Source organism: Heterocephalus glaber, unplaced genomic scaffold (assembly GCF_053883595.1).
Source record: "Heterocephalus glaber isolate CG9 unplaced genomic scaffold, H.glaber_assembly_v1.0 deba00001600, whole genome shotgun sequence".
NCBI lineage: Eukaryota > Metazoa > Chordata > Mammalia > Rodentia > Bathyergidae > Heterocephalus > Heterocephalus glaber.
This window is the reverse complement of record NW_028258372.1, coordinates 34,357,016-34,379,393: the sequence shown is the minus strand read 5'-3', so window position 1 is coordinate 34,379,393 and position 22,378 is coordinate 34,357,016. Positions and strand designations below refer to the sequence as shown.

Below are 22,378 nucleotides of genomic sequence, written 5' to 3'. Positions count from 1 at the left end.
ATGTTGCATCCCTCTACCCCCACTAGAATCAATCCTATACAAGTACATGTAATGTTTGCCTAGTTGTTTCCTTGTATTTTAGGAAAATGGAACTTGGCACATAGGAATTTATTTTGATTATTTCTCGATTTACCTTACAATTAGAGTTGCTTATAGATATTGGTGATTTTGTTGGGAGTACTGACATTACATCAGATGCTCTCTTATGTTTCCTTCCAGTAAATTCTAGGAACATTGCTCTTTGCATGTGATTACTCCTTCACCTGAGAATATTAAGTGGGTGTGAGCAGAGCTGTCACATAATGATGATGTGCCAATTTACGTGGAGTATCTGGTGGGTGGAGTTAGATATTCTTTCTACAGGTGTGCCACAGGGTTACACAAACATCACACTGTTTCTTGAGGCCCAAATAAGTCTTCTCAGAGAGTCCTTGAACACAACTTGACTCCTTTGATTATAATCTGCCGGTCATACTCTACTTCAGATATTCTTTACTCCAAGTTCCAAGGATTGCTTTAAGTTTTCCAATGTCTGGCAGATTGAGGAAGGAAGATAAGGGTGAACTAGAAGAGGACAGTCAGAGGTAAGAGAATTTATATTATTTTATTTTTTTGGTACCAGGGATTGAATTCAGGACTTCGAGCTTGCCAGGCAGGAGCTGCGCCACTGAACTACGTGCCTGGCCCAAGAGAATTTATTTTGTAACACTGGGCAAAGCATCTTGAAAAGGGTGGAAAGGAAATGCTTTATTTTTTTCTTCTCTTCTCTTCTTCACCCTCCCCACCCCCCCACCCAGTACTGGGGATTGAACTCATGCCCTTCACACTGAATTATATCTCAGGCCTTTTTATTACTTTATATTTGACATAGAATTTTGCTAAGTTGTCCAGGCCAACCTCCAGTGATCCTCCTGGCTTAGCCTCTCAGTAGCTGGAAATTATAGGCATGTGCTATATTATTTTTGAGAATTTTAACTTTTCACTAAAAATTTAACAGCAAAAGAAACAAATATAAATTTACCAATTGAATTTGAAGATGATTTGGAGATGTATGTATTTGTTACTAAAGCCCCTTTGTCTACAAATTACTTGACAAATTTAATTGGAGTTGGATTTTAAATCAACTTATAATGCCAACTATGAGGTGTGAAAGCAACTCAGAAGCATACTTTTTGATAAGATATTGCTCCAGAATCCTCTCCTCTACCTTCTGTTTTAGAATTACTTCATGTATCTTATTAAAGGAGATTTCATTTTTACATTATCTTACAGTGCTAAGTATATAAAAAACCATATACATGTTGAATGTTTTCCTTAACAACATTCTCTCAGTTGTTTTAAAAGTCAGGTCCTGAAAAAATATTTTTAAAACAGTTTCCTTAAATGTGACTTGTTGAATACTTTTTATATAAATAATTTTTCTTCCATATTAAATGAAGATTATGATACTATTAATAAATCTAACCTAAGCAGAATAATAGAAAGCTGTGTAGAGTTGAATTCTATGGAGGTTTTGACTTGGATACATGCTAACTACAGAGGATGAATCAGCTGCATTTTAAAGCTTATTTTTAATCATGTGAAACTCAAAACGTTGATATAAATTGTTAAGGTCCACAGCCCACATTTCTACTGATTATATTGAACCTGGAATAATATTAATGACATTATTTAAAATTTCCATTCTAGAGTTTGCAATGATATTTTTCTTTGACATTCCAAAGGGAAAGGAGTATCAAGGCGGGACTCTTGGGTATCAATAACACCTAACTTCTGTCTAAGGAAGATTTCTATGTGGTTAAGTAGCTCAAGTTTGGGAAACCAGAGGTCACCTTTGTGGTTAAAACCATGCACTGGAAGCAGGGCCTTTGGTTCACTGAAAGCCCTGAACTTGGATTTTTCCACACTATTAATATATAAGGATATATAAATCAGGGATTATTTGGGTATGGGTTGAGGAAGATGGATATCATTACGTAAATAAAACGTTGCTATTAGTTCATTTTACATAATACTGTAGTCATACAAACTATTACATATGACTATGAAATCATGATCATTTTGTCAAAACTTCCATCAAAATCCACTGCAAATTCAGAATTAAACTTGAAAAAAATATATAAATATATATATTTAAATTTTTGGATCTGGGGATTGAACCCATGGTCTCATACATGTTAAGTATATGCTCTGTCACAAAGCTACAACTGCAGCTCTAATGCGTGTTTTAGATGCATTCAAGAGCAGGCGATCAAGAAAGAAGAACTTGGGGAAGCAGTACAAGGAAAAGTCACCTTAAGAGCCACCTTTCATCTTTATGATATTTGATAAACTAGATTGGCTTAAGCATCTGGTGTCACAGCCTTAAGAGGCTCAAGGCCCTTCCTAATGTGGGAATTCCAATAGGTATGCCTCATAAAGCACACACCCCAAAGAGACTTAGGATAAATCGGTGGTCTCATAACTGAAACTGAACCTTTTTCAGGCTCCAGGAGGGTTCATAGCTATAAGTCAGATCTTGTACAGATGGTCCAAAAAATTTCAAGCTGAGAAGTAAACAAATATCCTCTCCAGAGAACTCATTTCAGACCTTACTAAATTTCCACATATACAGCTCTGTAAGGATCAGATAATATAAAAAGAAATCACCACACGTAGAATAAAATAAGAAACTATAAGAGCTAGCATAAAAAAAAAATCAGATGAAGAATCAGTCCCACAAATGCTACAGATATTACAATTTTCAGAAATAGAATTCAAAATATGTATCGTCGGTACATTTTAAGACATTCAGGGAAGGCATAAAATATGAGGCGAAGGAAAGCAAGTTTTAAAAACTAACCAAACATAACTTAGAATTCATATGAGGTAGAAACTAAAAGGACAACTTTAAAAGAGAGACAAATGTAAAGAATCAAGGAACAGGAAGATATCAAAGTGATTTCCTGAATGGGGGGGGGAGGGGGAGGGGGAGGGGAAGGGGGGAGAGAGGGGGGGAGAGAGAGAGAGAGAGAGACACACACACACACCATGAAAATATGTTAAGAGACATGGAAATTGTGTACAATTAGAGTCCCAGAAAGGATGGAAAAGAATGGAGAATAGTGTTTGAGAACTGATGAATTCAACAATCTAGAGTCAAGAAAACAAAGAAAATTAAGAATGAAAAAAAAAATCACTTACATTCTTCATAGTGGAACCATACAAAACTAAAGACAAAAAGAAAAACCTTAAATATAGATAGAGAGGACAGATTACATTTCAAGATTACTTTCAAAATTGAAATTGTAACTAGGGAAGCCAGAAGACAATGTAATGATACTGAAAAAAATGCAGAAGAAAAAATTGTAAATTTAGAAATATATCAGTGAACCAGTCTTAGTGGTGCATGCCTATAATCCTAGCTACTGAGGCAGGAGGATAGCAAGTTCAAGAGATTCTGTCTCAAAAAAAAAAAAAAAAAGAAAGAAAAAGACAAAACTCCAGGATGTAGCTCAACCAAAAGCCCTGGATTCAGTCCTTAGTCAAAAACAGGTACACAGAAAGCAAAAGAAATGTGGGTCCCGGGGATTTAGCTCAGTGGTTTTGCTGCCTGCTGCACAAGCGCAAGGACCCGAGTTTGATCCCTAGTACCAAAAAAAAAAAAAAAAAAGAAATGTATCAGTGAAAATATTTTTAAATAATGAGGGTGAAATATATTCCCACTCAAACAAAAAGTGAGAGAATATGTCAGGAAATATAGCACATATTTTAGGCAAAAGTAAAGATATCCTAGAAAGTTATAAGGTAAAAACAAGAAAGGAAGAGCAAATTAATGTCAATGTTCTAGGTAAATCGAAACAAACACTGTACAGATATTCCTTGTTTAACAATGTACCTGTTTAACGACCGTTTGGACTAATAACTAAAGCCTGCTATTCAGACTTACGATCTGCTGCTGGGCCTTAGACCCATTTTTTTTGGTACAGTTCTATACATCTTGTTTATAGAACTTCAGTGTCTTTTTTTGTACAGTACACCTTGTTTATATAGTACTGTAATTTTTGCTGATTGGACTGTGGTTTTAAGTTCTGTTATACATTACAGTACTGCATGTAAGAGTTATGCAAATAAAAGCAAAATCATCAAGTTGAGGTTTCCTTTGACCATTTCTTTGTTCTAAATATTGTAATATACATACTATATACAATTTTTCATTTAGCAACCAATTCATTTAATGACCTAGTTGCAGGAATGGAACTTGGTTGTTAAACAAGGAATGTATGTATAAAAAATTCATAATGTATTGCTGTTTTGAAAGAGGTTTTGAAGTTCCTTGTGTTCCTGGAAGAAGGTGGATATACTGGTGAACTCTGGATTTAATCAGAATTGCTTATTAGAAGCTGCACATGGTGGCACGTACCTTTAATTCCAGCACTCTAGAGGTTGAGGCAGGAGGATCATCTTGAGTTCAAGACCACCTTGGGCTACATGGCGAGCTCAAGGCCAATCTGGAAGACATAGCGAGCCCGTCTCTAAACTAATTCAAAAGCCCCCCCAAACCCAAATAAGCAAACAACAACAAAGCAAATTGCCTGTTAGAATTTTTAAGATACTTACCAAATGATCAGAGCACATAACTTCCAAATCAGAAGGTTAATGGGGAGAAGGGTGGCCAGAAATAAAAGCATAAAAATTACAAGAAACAAAAGAGAAAGAAAAAGAAACACATAGATTAGGAGAAACTAATGGGAAACAGCATTAAGTGGCAGAAATAAATTCAAATTAATCAGCAATTATAATAGATGCAAATGGTCTAAAAGCTCAATCTAAGAGCTAAAGATAAATAAACTGGAGTCAAATCCAAAATTAATATCAGTTTGATCCAAAACATAACAATTTGGAAAGCTTATAAAAAGATGGAAAGAGATTAAAATCATGCAAATACTATTCAGAAGAAAACAGTTTAGCATCAAAGGCCAAAGAAAGTCACAACATAGTGATAAATGGCTCAATTCACCCAGTAGATATAATAAATTTCTCTCTATATCATGGATACAAACTATATAAGGAAAAGAATGTCAGAACTGTAACTTGAAATGCAGACATCTACCAACATATTAGGATATCTTATTTTACTTCTCATTAATTGAATTGTGTGATGCAAATTTAGTCACAGAATATGTCAACAACACACTATCAAGGTCAGATTTTTAGAATAGTGTACCCACAGTCTACGGCCATACCACCCTGAACACGCCCGATCTCCTCTGATCTCAGAAGCTAAGCAGGGTCGGGCCTGGTTAGTACTTGGATGGGAGAATACTGTACCCACAAATGTTAGAACATACATTCTTTTCTTTCTTGTGGTGCTGAAGATGGAACCCAGGGCCTTGCATATGCTAAACAAGTGCTATGTCACTGATCTACACCGCTGGCTCCACAGTGTATTTTACAAATCCACACAAAAAATTTAAAATAATTTGCCAAATACTTATAACTTTTAGACCATACTCTTATGGTTCTGAAAAATGTGTTATCAATTGTCAAGTAGGAAATATTATTCCTGAAATGTGATCTTGGGAAGATCATATACGAATTTGAAGATCTAATACCAATTTGAAAGTTTTCCCTTTGTACCCTTCTCTATTAGTCATGGTGCTATGGCTTATGTCTAGATGTCCCCCCAAAGCCTCATGCTTTTTCAGAGGTGGCTGAATCCAGAGTGTGTGATTGATTCATGGTGCAATTCGAGAATTAAAGGTGCTAGGATTAAGGTCGTGAGTGCTACTCGCCCTGATAGTCTGAATAAGATAAAAGGAGCAGAGAGACTCTGTTAAGGTCCCTTGTTGCTTTTGCTACTTTGTGGGTGCCATGAACTGCTTCTCCTCTGTGACTCTCCTTCATCACGTGACACTCTGTCTTAGAGCCAGCTGATTATGGACTGAAACCTCTGCAAACTGTGAGCTAAATAAACCCTTTCCCCTTTAACTGCGGGTGTTAGGTATTTTGTCTCAGCAATGAGAGAAAAGTAACTAAGACACATGATAATTCTACATTAAATGGGTATTACCAAAATTTTATCCCTGGTTTCAATAAATGTACTATCAAGATGAGAGTATACTAAATGCTTTTTCCAGTAATTTTTAACAAATTATGTATATATCTCATGTCCACCTGTGTTTCTAAATCTTGTACCTCAGTAATACCAGAATAGATAAAGCCCTTCATTATTGCCCCCCCAAAAGTAGTTTAAAAGTATTTTCTTTGAGTTGTGCAAATGTGGTATTTTTCTCTCCATATACTTGACATAAATTGAATAACAATTTATAGTATGCAGGGATTTGGTTGGAGAAAACAATGGTATTATCATTTTCTCATCCCAAATCAAAAAGTCATGATATAGGCACCCTAGGTAGGGTTCTTTTTGTTGCAGAATTGTTAATTATAATGAAAGGAGAAGTCCAAAAGATTTAGTAATTTTTGGAGCAGAAGTGGGTTTTAGTTTACAGAATTTATTTCAATGCTTTGTAGTATGGTAACTTCTTAGGCAGAAAAAGCCTTACTTGGGAAACACAAATATATGTGATGTGGTTGACATAACTGTGAAACTGAAATTGACAGAATAATATCTAAAAAGAGCACACAAATTGATAGAACTTTAAAAGTTTAACATCACACCGTTCACATGATAAGCAACTGATTAATTCCCATTTTACAAATGTAGGAACTGAGAAACTGAAGTTAAACATCTCAACCCAAGTCAAGTTATGACACCACACACTAGGCTAAACTATAACTTCTTTTTGCTTTTCATATGTGGTGTCCTCATTTTAGAATAGGAGGTCTGCGGCTATGCAATGTGTCCTGTCTGCTTGATCAAGTAACACCATCTTTGGCAAGAACGTTTAAGGTCACTGTAACTGAGTTTAGCTTTAGGTTTTCTGATTCTAAGTTCTTTTTTTTTAACTTCCCAGACTCCTGGTCTGACCTTTATGTCTCATGACTCATATCACTTGGCTGTCCTCGCATCCTCTTACCTTCTGTGCGAATACAGACTGACACTGGCCCCATTTGGATGAAAGTCAGTGGAGCCATGTTTCATGGTGGGAGAGAGAAGGCCGTCCTCAGAAGATGTCCTTAACAGTCCAGTCCTGGACAATCTTTTGAATGTCCGTTGTAAGACTTTTTCTTCATCTCAGTCCATCCCAACTGTAAGGCAACAGAGTAGAGGAAGAGGTAGTAAGAATAATAAACAGTCAGCATCAGCTAGACCTGGTTTTAAGTCCAGTCGTATCATTACTCATTTCCTAGCCTGACCTCAGTTTCTTTATCTATGAAATGCGGATGAAGGCGTCCGTAACCCTGTGGCACGCTGTGCCAAGCACTGAGATGGCGCGCATAACTTTCACATGTGCCTTGTCGCTCTCTAAACCCCTCCCCGGCTCACTCTGCGCTGGTGCTCTCTCTGAGCTCCCCTAAACTGCCAGTCTAGAGAGGCCTGCCACCATGTGAACGTGCGGGAAAGTTTTCCTTGGCTATGCTGCAGCTGTGGAATGTATTCCCTCCCCGTAAGTGCAGGCAAGTGGAGCACTACCGTTTTGCTACTTGGCAGGATCGCTTAGCAGGTGCACTTGTCTGAACATTCCTGAATCCGGAGGGGGCAGCTCTGGATTTCAGAGAGTGGTAACCAGGCCACAGCTGGAGTGAGGCAGAAGCCAGGAGGAAGAACTTCAGCTCTGGGTTTGCAGCCTGAAAGGAAGGTACTCAAATTCAAGTGTACGTGAGGGTGAGGTGGCCAACACCGCAAGTCGAGGTACTTTTTCAGGTACTTCACTTTGGAAGGCTGTGGCCCGGACGGCCTGGAGTCCGGGGCGGACGCAGAAAGGAAGCTGGCCGGTCCAGCGCCAGGGACAGCGGAGCACCTTGCGTGCCGTCCGGGTTGCAGACCCGGGCCCGGCAGGCGCCGGTGCTGCCCCTCCGCGGCCGCCGGGACGCGGCGTGCCCGTCTAGGTCCCCTCCGCCGGCCGCGCGGCCCAGGTGGAGCGGCCGGGCGCGTCCCCGCGCGCCCCTTCCCCCTCCCGGCGACTTCCTGGTTTGCAGAAGGTGCAGGAGTCGCTCTGGGCGGCACCGGTCGCAGGAACTGAAGAGGCCTCCGCCCGGGTGGCGGCCGGGGAGACGGGGGCGGCCGCACGCGTGCTGCTGTCACAGAGAGGCCTCGGCGGGTGGGGCGGTGCGAGGCGGGCCGGCGCCGGGGGCGCCGCTACATGGGCCGGCCGCCTGCGCGGGCCTGAGCAGCCTCCTTCCCGGCGGCCGGCGGCCGGGGCGCGCGACCCTCGGCGGCGCAGCGCGGCGAGGCGAGGCGGGCGGCTGGCGCGCACAGCGACATGTAACCATGGACAGCAGGACCAAGTGAGTGGGCGGTGGGAGGCGCGGGGCACCGCCCCTCCCCGCCCCGCCGCCCCCGGCCCGGCTGCGGCGCGGCCCCCGCGACCCCGGCGGGAGAGGGCGACGCGCTAGGCCGCAAAGCCTGCCCGCCCGCGTCCCGGCGGCGGGGTCTGCGGCCCTGCCCGGCCCGGGGAGCGGGCGCCCGCGCCTCCCGCTGCGGTTTTCGGCTTCTTCCCCGGGTGTCAGACTCGCTCGTGCCCCCGTCTGTCTGTGTGTGGCGTTCCGGAGGGCGCAAGTCGGCGCGGAGGGGAAGCGGTTCTTACTTGAAATGCTCTCCTAGCATTAAGATTACCATTCCTTTTTTATGTGTATTTTTCAGTTCTGGCTGCGGTGCTTTCTACTGCTGTTCCTTCCTACGGGATTAAAATGATCTCTGATGTTTGTTTACGCAGGCACCATGTATATGTGTGGTGCTTGCAGATCGGTGTCCAGTTAGACGATATTTTTGCGTGTGTGCTAAAGTATTTGTCAATGGCTGTTTTACTTGTTTTAGGAGATAGGTAAAAAGCAGTTTGAATAGTGGTGGTGATTTTGCTTCTAGGTATCTTAGAGGCATGGGTTTTTATTTTTCTTCTGCAACTCACTTTGGAAAGAATTCTTTCTTATCCCCCTTCTTCAAATCTACTCCCCCCATTTAAAATAATATCATGTGCATTTGTATTACTGTGGAAAGACTTTTCAGTATAGAACTGTAACTGATCTGGTATTTAACTTTTACACCTAAGAGAGATTCCAGAGAACATTAGGAAAATGAGAAAAATATGTAATTTAGAATTATTTTCTTCTGTGTTTCAAACCATGGTGGGCAGAATGAATAAAAAGGGATACTTTTGACATTCATTGTATTATGAGGGAAGGAGTCACCTGAGTTCACCTTATTCCTAGTAAAACAATAGTGGGAGGGGCGAGGATAGGCAAATTAATTTATATGGCTTGTCATTTCCTTCTGTTTTTAGATGCATGTCTTGTAATATATATATTTTTAAAAATCAATGTTTAGTTAGAAGTCAGCTAGCATGAATTTCTTGAAAGACGTACATATTTAAAAAATCACCAATGTACAGAGGCACTAAGGCAGGGATATACAGTAGCTGAGATATGTGTGTTGGCAATTTGGCATTGTGGTGATAGGCTCTGTTTAGTCAGGTATCTTCTAATGCAAAGACAAATTAAAACAGAGCTATGTTTAAAGAAAAGTTTTTAAATGGCTTTCTGCTCGCTTTTTTTTTTGTACGGGAGATGGAACTCGGGACCTTCCACTTGCAAGGCAGGCGGCAGAGCCACTGAGCTAAATCCCCAGCCCTCTGCTCACTTTTTGAAATTCAGCCAATGAATAGATTGTGGGAGAAGTTAGTAAAAGTTAGTAAGTTTAAATGGAGAAGCAAAGGAACTTTCCCATTACTAGTGGGAAAATGGAATGTCGAGGCAAATGTCTCATTTCCCCAAAGATGTTGGTGTTAAATCTTTTTTCATTGGCCTTGGGGTGTGCAAACAGTATGTTACACATGCTTAAACACATTAAATAGATCTCAAGAAAACTGTGTGAAAAATATGCATTCATGCCGCATTTAAATGTCATGTAGTGATCCAAGATCATGGCAGGTAGACCCACATATTCATTATTTACCTTTATTGCAAGTCCTGGGAAGAAGCTTGAAAAGCCTGTGTTAGGCTGTGACAGGGTAAAAAGGCACTTAGGGATGTACTGGCTGTCCTATTTTGATCCAATAAGATGAAAGCAATGTTTACATTTCTATCACACGTAATACTTAAAAAAATACTTGCACATGTATCATTTGATTTGTAATCATAATTATTCTGTGAAGTGGACAAGGTAGTGCTCTATAGGTGAGAACACAGTTGCAGAAGTTAAATGCTTTGCTTTAACTCTTAAGTTTCAGCTCTTTTAAATTGCTAAGCTGATAAAACACTTTCATTGTTATTTTTGCTATACTGTAGTCACAGTTACATGGAATGTATTGAGAAAAATACATTAACTTTAGAATTAAGAAGATATAGGGTCTGGAGGTCTAACTTAGTAGAGCACTTGCCTAGTATACATGAGTCCCTAGTTTGATCCCCAGCTCTGCAAAAAACAATATCAACAATAAGCCATATATTTATTGGTAGGCTTTGTAGAGATGCTTTTTTGTCATAGGAAATAAATGTAACCAAGTTTTTCTTTCTTTTTAGAGAAAATCCAGAAAGAACCTTTGACTTGGTATTGAAAGTGAAATGTCATGCCTCTGAAAAGGAAGGTACGTGTGTACTTTGGATTCTTAAAGTGCATCAACTGAGACTATCAAACAACTATTAATATTGTGGATGGCTGAAGCATGATAGTGTCAGGAAAATGATAGTACTAAATGTGTATTTTGCATAGAGTGTCTCAAGTTGCTTGTAATAAAATACACTCTGCTTTGCCCTGGGGTTGTAGAAATCATGAATGTTATCTGTACAGCTTGAATTTTAAGTGTATGTTAAGCCTGTATAACTTACAACTCAGTTTTATCCTTGGTTGAAGTTATCGTTAGCTCTGATGAAATGCCATGTCTTTTCATTTGTTTTCATTTGAGCTTGAGAATTTAACTCCCCTTTAAAAATTAGTGTAAATTCTCTGCCAGTACCAATGATGCTTTCACCAATTCCCTTGTAATGTTTCTGGAATGCAGAATAGAGACTGAGGAGCCCCTTCTGTTGGACTTACTCCAGTGGCCTAGCACTTTCCATGTGACATTGCCTGGAAGAGTTTCAGCTGCCAGTTCTGTACAATTTCCTGAAAGGTCAAGAGTACTTTAGTATTGGGACTTTTGTTGCCTGCCCCCCCCCCCCCCATATTGTACATATGTGTGTTCTATTCAGGGATGAGGAATAGCTCTTTCATATGTCCATGTATGAGATATATCTTCATGGATATCTCTGGTGTATGACTTTATTTACAGTGTACTTAGACCCTAGATAGCATGGTGATTAACTCTGGGATTCTGTGGAAACTACTAGTTGACTGTCCTAAAGACTTGATGGAAAGTCAGCTGACACTCTTAGACCTAGAAAACAGCTAGCAATTATATACTCTTAAGTAATTTGGAGCTGAACACCTTAATATAGAGGATCCCAACCCACTTGTGGTGAAATGGGCATGGCTAATTTTAGGTAGGAAGTCACACGCATTCTTGGCTCCACCACCTCTGCCTGCTGTACTTCGGGCCTATTTGAACTACAGCTATGATCAAGTTTGTCTACTGGCAAGGAGTAAGTAAACTTAAACCTCCTTCCAGGGCCTCTTCCCAGTAAACAGGTTGGCTTTGTTGTACAATAAAGTTTGTCCATTTGCCTTCTTCCCAAGCCTAACCAAATCCTCTTCACCGAATGGATACATTATGTTGAATGGATGTATTATTTTTCAGCTCCCATTTAAATCTATAGTATATTTATGATATGAGTTGATCTTAAAAATATCTACCACACCATTACCTAAGATGTTTGAAATAATAATCACCTAAAGGGTTTGTAAAGCAGGCTCAATTAATTTGGAAAAGGTGGAATCTCTATGATTTTAGATGGATGATTTTTAAAGCATGAAGTGATCTTGATAAAAGGATGAATCTTGTTCCGCCGCCTGCCTCGAAAGCACAAGGTCCTGAGTTCGATCGCTGGTACCAAAACAAAAAAACAAAGATAAAAGGGTGAATCTGCCCTATATACCCTTATAAATGGTCTATGCACTTGTCAGAGAGATTGTAACCATCTCATAAAGACATTTGAGACTTTTGGTTTACTCCTTCCTTTCCTGTACCCTTTTCCACTTTTCAATCTAGTATTTCATCTTAGTATGAATTTTCTCTTTCTGCTTTTTTATCTTCCTGTCTTTTTGCTGTTGTTATTGTTTAAATCATTACTTTTTGGAAACATCTTCATTCATGTTTTAATAGTTTATTCTGGTAAAGGTGGGAGTATAATAAATGGATAAAATAAACAATTTTGACTTCTTTGTAGGTTGCAGTTAAAAAAAAATTACATTCAACCATGTAAAAAACATGATTTCTTCTTTTGATTGTAACTTAATATGAACATAATGAATATTTTAGGGTCTGACAATTTATATTTTTTGTGCTCTAAAAAGTAATGCTATCTGTAACTAAGAGGGTCATAAAAGTAAAATTTTATATCAAATTGAGAGTTTAATGTTTCTATAATATTTAAATATAATATAATGCAATGATATTAGTTAAAAATTAATTGTAGAACTCCATTGTAACCATCAATAATCTAATGAGATTGATATATATAGTGGCTTGTTTGAAGTAAGAATTTTTTTGATAACATTTAAATGAGCATGGATGAAATTCTTACACAGTAATAATCTTTGGAAATAAAAATGTATAAATTGGAATGTTTTGGGATACAAATACAAAACTGATTTAAATACTAGGGAATCTTGATAGTTCGTAGAAGCAGCAGCCCAGAGGTGGCTCATCAGTGATCAGAGTTCTTTCTGCATCTTAGCTCTGCCACTTACAAAATTGTGTTATTAAAAGGTATAGATTTCTTATAGTCCTGACTGTAGATGTTAGAAATCTGCTTTCTTTTTTAGGACTGTGGGGGTGACAGACGCTAGCTTTTCATGGTTCTGTCTTTAGGAAATTTCCTTCTTCAAATTCCCCAGAAAACCTCTTAGATGTCTGTGGCCTCAGTTGTCATGGGCATGACCATTCCTAGCAGTGACTGGAGGGTCGTACTGGAGGGGCTGTGGCAAGATTGTCGTGATTGAGTTACTAAACAGTTGGCAAGGAGTACATGTTAGGAAGTCAATTAAAAGATTTCTCATAACATGTATTGTTTGATGGCAGTTTGATCAAACAGGAAATATGCTCAGGCTAAACTTGCTTTATACTAAGATTGAAACATCTTCAGTCTTCATGTTAAGATATTTGGCATGCTTCTCTTGTTTATTTTTGTTGCTCATTGTTTAATAAAGAAGTTTTAAATTCTTTTGTTTATCCTGGATAACTGTCTTCAGAGATACATTATTATTAACTGTGTTTTTTTTTTTCCCCTGTGGTACCTGGTGGATCGAACTCAGGACCTTGTGCTTGCGAGGTAGCAGTGGAACCACTGAGCTAAATCCCTGGCCCTATTAACTTGTTTTAGTTAGTAGTGTGAAATGTCATTGGCTGTCAATATAAAACTTGATACAGCTAGCTATGGTACAGTTATCTTTATCTGATCTATTGCTATTTGGACTTGTTTCATAGGCATTAAATTGATATTTCCAAACACAACACATTTTAGAACACTCTGGAAAATAACAGCTTCATAGGTAGTATTGCACAAACTTAAAAGATTTCTATGAGAGGGCTTGGCAGTGTCTCTCTGTCATGTCCCCTGTGTTAGTGGAAATGGTTCTGGTTGTGTCTGGCAGACTGGTTGTGGCATCTTTCACTGGAAGTTTTCCTGGCAAGACAATTTTCCAGTAACTTGCACTCCACCTGCCTAGAGGGAAGGGCCAAAATGTAGATCGTAGCGCTCTTCCTGCTAGGTCTCCAGGCTTTGCTGCTGTTGCTTCTCTGTTTGCTGTTTCTTCCTTCCCAGTGGCAGGGAAGTGTAGCCAGCAGCTTGACCTGTTCTCAATTCTAATGACAGAACTTACTGTTACCATACTGCCTGGCTTTCCCGAGGTGATTCAAATCTTTAGGGAAATGAAAAGTAACCTTCTCTCAGAAGAATGGTGATGCCTTCTCTCAGGGTTTCTCTTTAGGCAGCTGCTTTGGTACTTAAGGTTTTTATTTTATTTTGTTGATAGCTCAGTACAGGTAGTAGGAGCAGTAGCAGCTGAGGCAGGTAAAATCTGGGGATTTTTATTGTACCAACTGTGTAAGCCTCACAGAAACTTTATAGGAAATCTTTAGGTCCATTTTGGATGTGAAAAAACTGAAGCACAGAGAAATTAAGAATATGGCTCCAGAGATGATATTTAATCATTATACCTCTCATTGCGTAGTGACCTGACATAGGCTCTGTATAGGATGTTTTATCTTGTGAGGGAATATTTGAGTATAAATGACATATGGTGCAGGTAATTTAAAAAAAATTAAGGTAGTATGTTCTTTCACATTAATGAACCCAATAAAATTCCACTTACAACAATTACTGAAGTTTTTATGGTTATAGACCCTAACTCAGCAGAGTAGACCCTACTCTTCTTTTATAGAATTTATATCTCCATATTTAATGAATCTTTGGTTTACCACTTATATTAATTCTATTAATTAGTAGTTTTCTATTAATTAGTAGTTTTAAGCATATCCTTAGTAAATCTTGTTTTCTTCATTTCTTTCTCTTTGCTTAGAATACTTTCTCTTGGGTACAAATCCCTCTTTGTAACAGACTTTCCACTTTGATTATCTCATCTAATTTGGTATCAAATTATCCATCCTTTTTTCCCCTAACTCTCCAGCTCATGTTAGCAGTTTATGGACTTTTACTTTTTTTTTTTTTTAAACAAAACCTTAAACCAAAGAATTCTTAGTATCCCTCATGCCCTGCAAAAAAGGTATTTCTAAGGCTACTTTTGCATTTGATAACATTTTCACTATAGTGATATTATTTACACTAGAATCCACAGCATTTTGCTTCTGCTTGTATTTTAGCATTTGCTGTGTTCTTGCAGGTTCATATGATTTAGTCATGTATAGTCATCTACATAGCATGACTAGATGCCTGCTCTGCTTGTAAGCTCCTCATGTGCCACATTAATTCATAACCTTAAGAAAAAGCTTACCACAGCGTCTGATACATTTAATTAATATTGAGAGAATGACAAAGGAAAGGAAACTGGACCTTATAGCTGGCCATTGAGTTATCAAATGGTGATTAAACTAATTCACAGAGCTGCCTGTAGAAGTGATCTTAAAGGCATGCTGGCATGACAGGAGGAGAGATTAGAAATATATAAGGGATGGTTGAAAAAATATGGTGAATGTTGAAATTTTAAAAAAATTATTATAGTAAAAGACACATTGTCCTTAAAACCTCTCAAGAATACTCCCCTTTGCTTTGAGCACACTTCCCCAGTTGTTCTTGCCACTTTCTGAAGCAGTTCTGGAAGTCCTCTTTTGTGAATGTCTTTAGTTGCACTGTCATGACTGCTTCAATGTCCTGAATTGATTCAAAATGTTTAATTTTCATGGTCACCTTGACTTTGAGGAAGAATGAGAAGTCTCATGGTCTCAGACCTGGTGAATAAGGTGGATGACTCATGCAAATGTTTTCATGAGCCTGCTTTTCCATTGGATGGCACTTAGCAGCACTCTTCACTGCATTTTTTTTTAATCACACCTAGTAAAAGAACTTCTGGAACTGCTTCAGAAAATAGCAAGAATGATGGTTTAAGTGTGTTTGAAGTGAGGGGAAATATTTTGAGGGGATTAGTGGCAATGTATCTTTTGCTATAATGAATTAAAAAATAAACATTCACCATCTTTTTCAATTACTGGGTGCTTTGGTATACCCAATACCCACATCTCCCCTCCTCTTGCTACATCACAGGATTTATAAGGACAGTTGCTGTGTGTATGTATATATTTATCAAGATTACCTCAAAGGCCTCCATGGTCATTCAGACCTAGTAAAATCCAGCAAACCCTGACATTTAGAATGTGGAACCTTGAAGAATCATGCATATCATAAAATAGGAGATACTATATTATTGTCCAATGTGGAAAAAAATCTATGAGTAAAATGTAGTTACTGTGATTGTTTCTTTTGCTCTAGTTTTATTAAAGTAAGTACTCTTTCTGAGTCTTTCTCAGTCCAGATGTGCTAGGATAAACTGATTATTTCCAAAACTTAATTTTATATCCTATATATAGGCTGAAGAAAGTGTAACTTTTATTTACTTATATTTACTAACCAGGAACAAAACTTAATATAACGTTTTGGTGTGGTGCAGAAAATAGGTAAGAATGTATGTATTTTAACATAAAGAGCAAGTATAAAGAACAAATCAAATTTCAGTGTTTAATATTTGTTCATTATCATTGTTAGGTGTGCTACCCAGTTTATATTTCAATTGTTTGATTTAAACTTGTCTCATTAGGCACTTTCGTTGTTCTTGTGTTCGTTGTTTTGCCCTTTAATCTGGGTGCCTTGTTGGCTTTGGAGGTCAGCCATCCCGCTGTCACGGGTGGGAGCCGCAGGGTCTCTGTAGCAGTTGCCCTCACAGCGGTGTGCGCCTCTCCTCGCCTGCTGTTTGGCTACTGCTGTGTTACCGGTGCAACAAGGTTGTTCAGGTCTTATCTCTGAAGTTTGTTTCTCCTTTGTTTTTTCTATTTTCAAGGTAATATGTTCTTAATAGTCTTTTTTTTTTCTGGTACGGGGGATCGAACTTGGGTCCTTGAGCTTGCGCAGCAGGTGGCGAAACCACTGAGCTAACTCCTTGACCACCTAATATTCTTTTGATAATAATCTTAAATGGAGAGATTTTTATATTCAAATATCTTCCTTTTTTCCTCCAAATTTTAATTTTTGATGTGCAAATTAGATGACGATAATTTAACTTTTACAATGTGTATTTTAAGGTATATATTTAAGGTAATCTTTTATAATATGTATTTTAAAGTGCATATTTTAAGGTCTGTAATATATAAATATATAACAATATAATTTATACATATATGTGTATGTATGGACAGTGGGCATTTTGGGGGGGCTTTAAGCAGATAGTCAGGTCGTTTTAGATAACAATGAGAACATCACTCTTAATCCTATTGACTTTTGGGACCTAGAAGAGTGTTTGTTTGAATGCTCTTATCTCAGGCTAGAAAGGATTATAGATAGTTTTGAGAAGCTCTTCTGTTGTAGTAGTCCTATATTGTTAGGTTGAATGATTTCTCCACTATTGTATTTATTTTGGACATTTTATTTATTTATTTCTCCACTATTTCATCTATTTATTTCCTTATATAAACTAAGGAAAAATTAATTTATTTCAGGTCATAATTTAATTTTATCTATAGAAAGACAAGTTTTAGCTTTAGTAAGTTTATTTTTAGTAAAAATATTTGTTCAATGAATTTCATTAAGGCTCTTTTTGTTTAAGATTCTCAGTTAGTGAAATAATGCTGTTTCAGAGCCTGATTTTATCAATAAGGCTTTAATAAGCTGATGAGGCTCCAGTCAGTTGTTTTATAGTATTAGTAATAAAACTATTATTTGTCTTTTTTCTTCTTATCTACATTGCAATCATTGGAGATAGAGACTTTTATCTTTTTTAGAAAGATAAGGAAATGGAGGCTCAGAGGGGGTAAACAGAGTGGGGCAGGTGGTGCATGCCTTTAATCCCAGCACTCCTTAGGTGGAGGCAGGAGAATTGCCACAAGTTCTAGGCCAGCCTGGGTTATGTAGTGAGTTCAAGGCCATCCTGAACTTCATAGGTGACACTGCCTCAGAAAACAAAACAAAGCCAAAAAACAAAAAATAAAAAGAAAGGGAAAACAACTTGACCAAATTACACAGCTTTAAGAAGTAGGACTGAAATTTGAACTTGTTGCTATGATACTAGGTCCTAAGGTCTTGACCATTATGCTATGCTACCTGTAAAACAACTCTTTCTAATGTGAAATATTTTGCAGTGATTTTTAGAAAGTTACTCATTTTAGAAAATCCATAACTAATTCTAGATTTGGCTAGAGTTGTAATATTATATTAGTTCTTAACAGACATCAGAAGATAATGGGAAGAAGAGCCTAAACATCACAGGAAGTATTCAGCCTTGTTGTGCATTCAGTAAATGTTTTAGAGTGCTAATTATTATGCCAGGGACAGATGAAAAGCAATTAAGAAGGTGGCATCTTTGAAGGGGTGTGCTAATTTTAAGTGAATGATTGTAATAGTAAACCCGGGGTGTGTAGCACTGAAGTATGAGCGGATAGTGTGCAGGGGTCTGGAGAGCAGTAAAGGAGTGGGGAGTTGCCCATAGTTGTATGGTGATGGAGGGAGAGACATATTTTGTCAGCCCTCAGTTGGGTGTCTTTTTCTAAAGTTATTTGGAGCTTTATATTTCAAATCTTGAGTGAATAATTAAGAATGAAGAGTTATGTTGCTTTCAGTATAAATATTTACATCTAAAGAAAAAGATCAATCATCCTTGCTGATCCAGTGTAAGCTGCCTTGGCCAGGTGTTGCTGAGCTTAGTTTTCACTCTGCACCTTCAAGTGTCTAATGCACAGTATGTGCCCAGTGAATATTGGCTTGAAGAACTCATGAAGGTACTAAGAGGGATTTGAAAGAAAAGAAATGGAAATTGTCTGCTTCCTCAATTGGTATTGAGAGTTTAATCATTATCATTGAGTTCATTTTTTCTTTAAAAGTACAATATTATTACTGTCCTGAGTTATTCTGTCTCTGGATTTTAGGTTTTTGAGGACAAGAACCTCTTTGAATCTCCTGCAGGCTTTGGGAAGGTGGTTTTTTTATATAAATGGTGTTCAGTGATTACTTGTGAAATTATATCCTGGTACTAAAGTAAAATTAGTAAAAAATATTATAAATACCTGCTGAAGATTTCTTAAATCATTTAGAAAACTTTAAGGGCTTTGAGAGGGTGCAGATTTCTAACATCATAAGTGATAGGTGCTTTTAAAATTTTTTTTAATGGAGCTGTTGATAAACCACAAACTGTAACTTGGTAGGCAGAAATGGTAAAGATCAGATAAAGCCTTTTCCTCTTTCATTTCCTTAATATTTATCACTTAAATCTTAAGGCACATAACTATCAGTTTAGTACATTTGATGGCCTTCTGTAGATGTATAAACTTCCAGTAGTTAGTCATTTCAAAAATAATTTTGTCTTAGTTTGGTAGCAGAAATGCCGCAGCATCAGGGTGGTTTTAGTATTCAAATTTACTGTTAATATTAAGCAGTCTTAAAATTATTACTTGAGTAGTTGTCATATTTACATGACATTCTTATTTGGGTAAGATAACTTAAAATTAGCTTGTGATTTTATGCAGAAAGTATTTGTTGAAATGAAACTCAAATAAGTTCATGTGTTTTAATATACTAGAATATACTTACATATTGTTGGAATCTATGCATTAAAAAGTATTATTGCTGTTAAAGAATCTTGGATGGAAGTATTATAGAATGTATTTTATTTTTATTTTCTTGAGAGTCCATTTTATTTGGGGTATGATGTTTGGAAGAGGAGATTGTATAATTACTTTGTTAATTTTCTTCAAGATCTTGATCATTTTTACTCATCTGTAAATTAAAGTAGCATTTTCCATTTGATGATTACAAATAATACGGTTAATTTACTTGGTTTTTAGAGAATGTTGTATCTTTTAAAATTTCTGATCTTATTGCAAAGATCTTGAGAGCTAGGTTTTAGAGCTGTGGTTTTCCTGTGAAATGTGTGACTTTGACGCTGGATACCTGCAGAGTAATCACTGTCAGTAAAGGCCAGCACAGTTTCGTCAGGATGATGTGTTGGTTGTGTCCAGTGTGTACAGGTTTAGGCATGTTAGAACAAAAGTAGTAAGCTGAGGATTGCTATGTACAAAATTTTATCTCCAAGTTTTTAATGGCTGCTATAGGGTTCCTAATGACACTAAATATTTACTCAAAGAAGCAGAAATACTAAAATTGAATACTAATGGAAGACAAAATTTGAATTTGGTTTTTTTTTTTTTTTGGACCGGGCATCGAACTCTGGTCTTTGCGCTTGCGCAGCAGGCGGCGAAACCACTGAGCTAAATCCCCGGTGAATTTGTACATATTTACTCATTTTAGCTTGATAGTTGAAGACATAATTGAATCCACAGTATAATGCTTAAGACATATAATTTTTCCTAAGTTTGGCCTTTAAGGCATATAGCTGTCAAAATTCCTTATAAAACTTGTTGTTAAATTCATTTATTTATTGTTTGCTCCATTTAGGAGATGATAAGATCTTTTGGTAATTTTTTGACTCATTTTCATCAAGTATTATTCGTGTCAGCAATAGCCATTTTATTTATAGACGGATATGGCAATAAGATAGAGAGCCTTAATATCAACTTCTTTAACCTTAACTATCACATCATTTACTGTTCCTTGCCCAGGTGGACACATTATTAAAAACACTTGAAATTACTGAATGTTACTGAATTGCTTTCTAAATCATGAAAGTAAGATTCAAATACTTTGAAGATGTCTTACAGTTTATATTTTAGGGTATTTGAATTCTTCAAAAATATATATCATGCACTATGTTTAATTATATGACATCAAGCATGAATAACTTAAATTTAAGACATTTAAAAATATGGTTAGAATTGATTTTTTAAAAAAACTAATTAAGTAGAAGTACAAAAATTTCGTATTAAGGGGCTTGTCAATACTATTCTGAGTTGAAACTTTATTTAGAAGCTAGTTTTGGGTGGAGTAAATGATGAGTAGGAGGAGATAAAGCTAGGGGCAGTTCTCTCTGAGAGATGTCTTCCTCCCACGCAGCTATTTTTAACCCAGAAGAAAAGCAGCATTCAGTCTTTCTACAGGTCCTATTTTCTGACTTGCAACCAGCTACTTGCCCCAAAGGAGCCCCTGGGCATTGTATCATCTTGTGCAACTTGTACGGAGGTGATGAAGTACTTTCATTCTGGAATTAATGTTTTTGCCTAGCTTCCTTTTGCCTTTCGATATATTTAGTGTTTATCTTTTATTTGTTAGACATCTAATATTTTCGTATTACTTTGAAATGTTTAAGATTCTTTAGTTTTTATTTTAAATGTATTTAAAATAACTATTATAAAGTGATTTTATTATATTATTATTTCTCAAAACTTTTAATTCTTTTTTATTTAAAAAATTATTTAATGAAATACTTGTTTGGATAAAGTTCTGCTCTTTTTTGTTCTATAAAATTTTGCTATTTAAAGTTTTTAAGAAAAAGGACCTTTACTTTTTCTAATGATGAGACAAAGACAGTAACTGGAGGAGACAGAATATAACATTTAGCAGAAACACATCCTAATTTGTACTTATCCTTTGATTAAATGTGAACAGGTAATTAAATCTCTTGTTTTGAACAGAACTAAAGGGTTGGATGCCAAAGTTTTCCAAAAATCTAAAATTTGTAATCCTCTTGTGGATAAAACAATATCTTACTGAGTAGATATCTGAGTGCAGTAGAAAGATGCTAGACTAAGTTGAAACATGACTGTCCTGGTTTCACCACTTATTACATGTGTGACTATGGTCAAATCTTTAAACTTACATTAATTTCACTTTTCACAATTACAAAATTTTTGCACAATATAGCTCAAGAATTTTTATAAGTCAGGTACGTAATGGCATGAAAGTACTTTCTAAATTGCACAGTGAAGCACTCACTATGTATACATAATTTTTTTTTTGCATTGGGAATTGAACTCAAGGCCTTGTGCTTGCCAGGCAGGTGCTGTGCCACTGAGCTACATCTTTGGGCCTGTGTGGATGCGTTTTTATTTGACTTTTACATTGTATTATGGTGTGTAACTGGGGAAAAAAAGGCATAATCACTTAAACAAATTGTTAGTGATAAACTTCCTCTTTTGATGTATGTAATCAGTTTGGGAGAAGGGAATGCTTAAAGGAAGGTCACATAATAACTTCTAGGACCCCTATTTAATATTGCAGAAGTGTCAGGAACAAAATTGATGGAAGATGCTAACGTATTTTGGGCTAATTTGCTAGTTTCACTTTTGGAAGGATATTTGCCAGACAGTGACAATTTGTAGCATCCAATCTGACAGGACCCACTTAAAGATTTGTTGGTTTCTAGAGTGATCACATAAGATTTGGAAGTTACAGTATGTCTTCTTTTTCTTTGGTTTAGTATTGGGGATCCAATCCAGGCTTTGCACATTGTAGTCAAGTACTCTACCACTGAACTATATCCCCGGTCCTGTGTGTTGTTTCTTTAGCACTC

General features: G+C 37.2%; 1 protein-coding gene across 20 annotated transcripts in view; it reads left to right on the top strand.

Annotated features, from left to right (window-relative positions):
- The first annotated feature begins 445 nt into the window (after nucleotides 1-445).
- The window catches only part of Dennd1b (DENN domain containing 1B), a 226,966-nt gene continuing 205,033 nt past the window's right edge, over nucleotides 446-22,378 (top strand). For 4 of the 20 annotated variants that reach the window (XM_087193844.1, XM_087193842.1, XM_087193855.1 and 1 more), the window contains exons 1-2: nucleotides 452-584; nucleotides 10,621-10,685. In XM_087193844.1, coding sequence (XP_087049970.1) covers nucleotides 529-584; nucleotides 10,621-10,685 — 121 coding nt within the window. In that variant the 5' untranslated portion in view covers nucleotides 452-528. Of the gene's footprint in view, nucleotides 585-7,351; nucleotides 7,561-7,599; nucleotides 7,808-8,226; nucleotides 8,392-10,620; nucleotides 10,686-22,378 lie in introns of those variants that run through there. The other 16 variants (XM_021240650.2, XM_021240649.2, XM_087193857.1 and 13 more) reach the window with 12 other exon arrangements.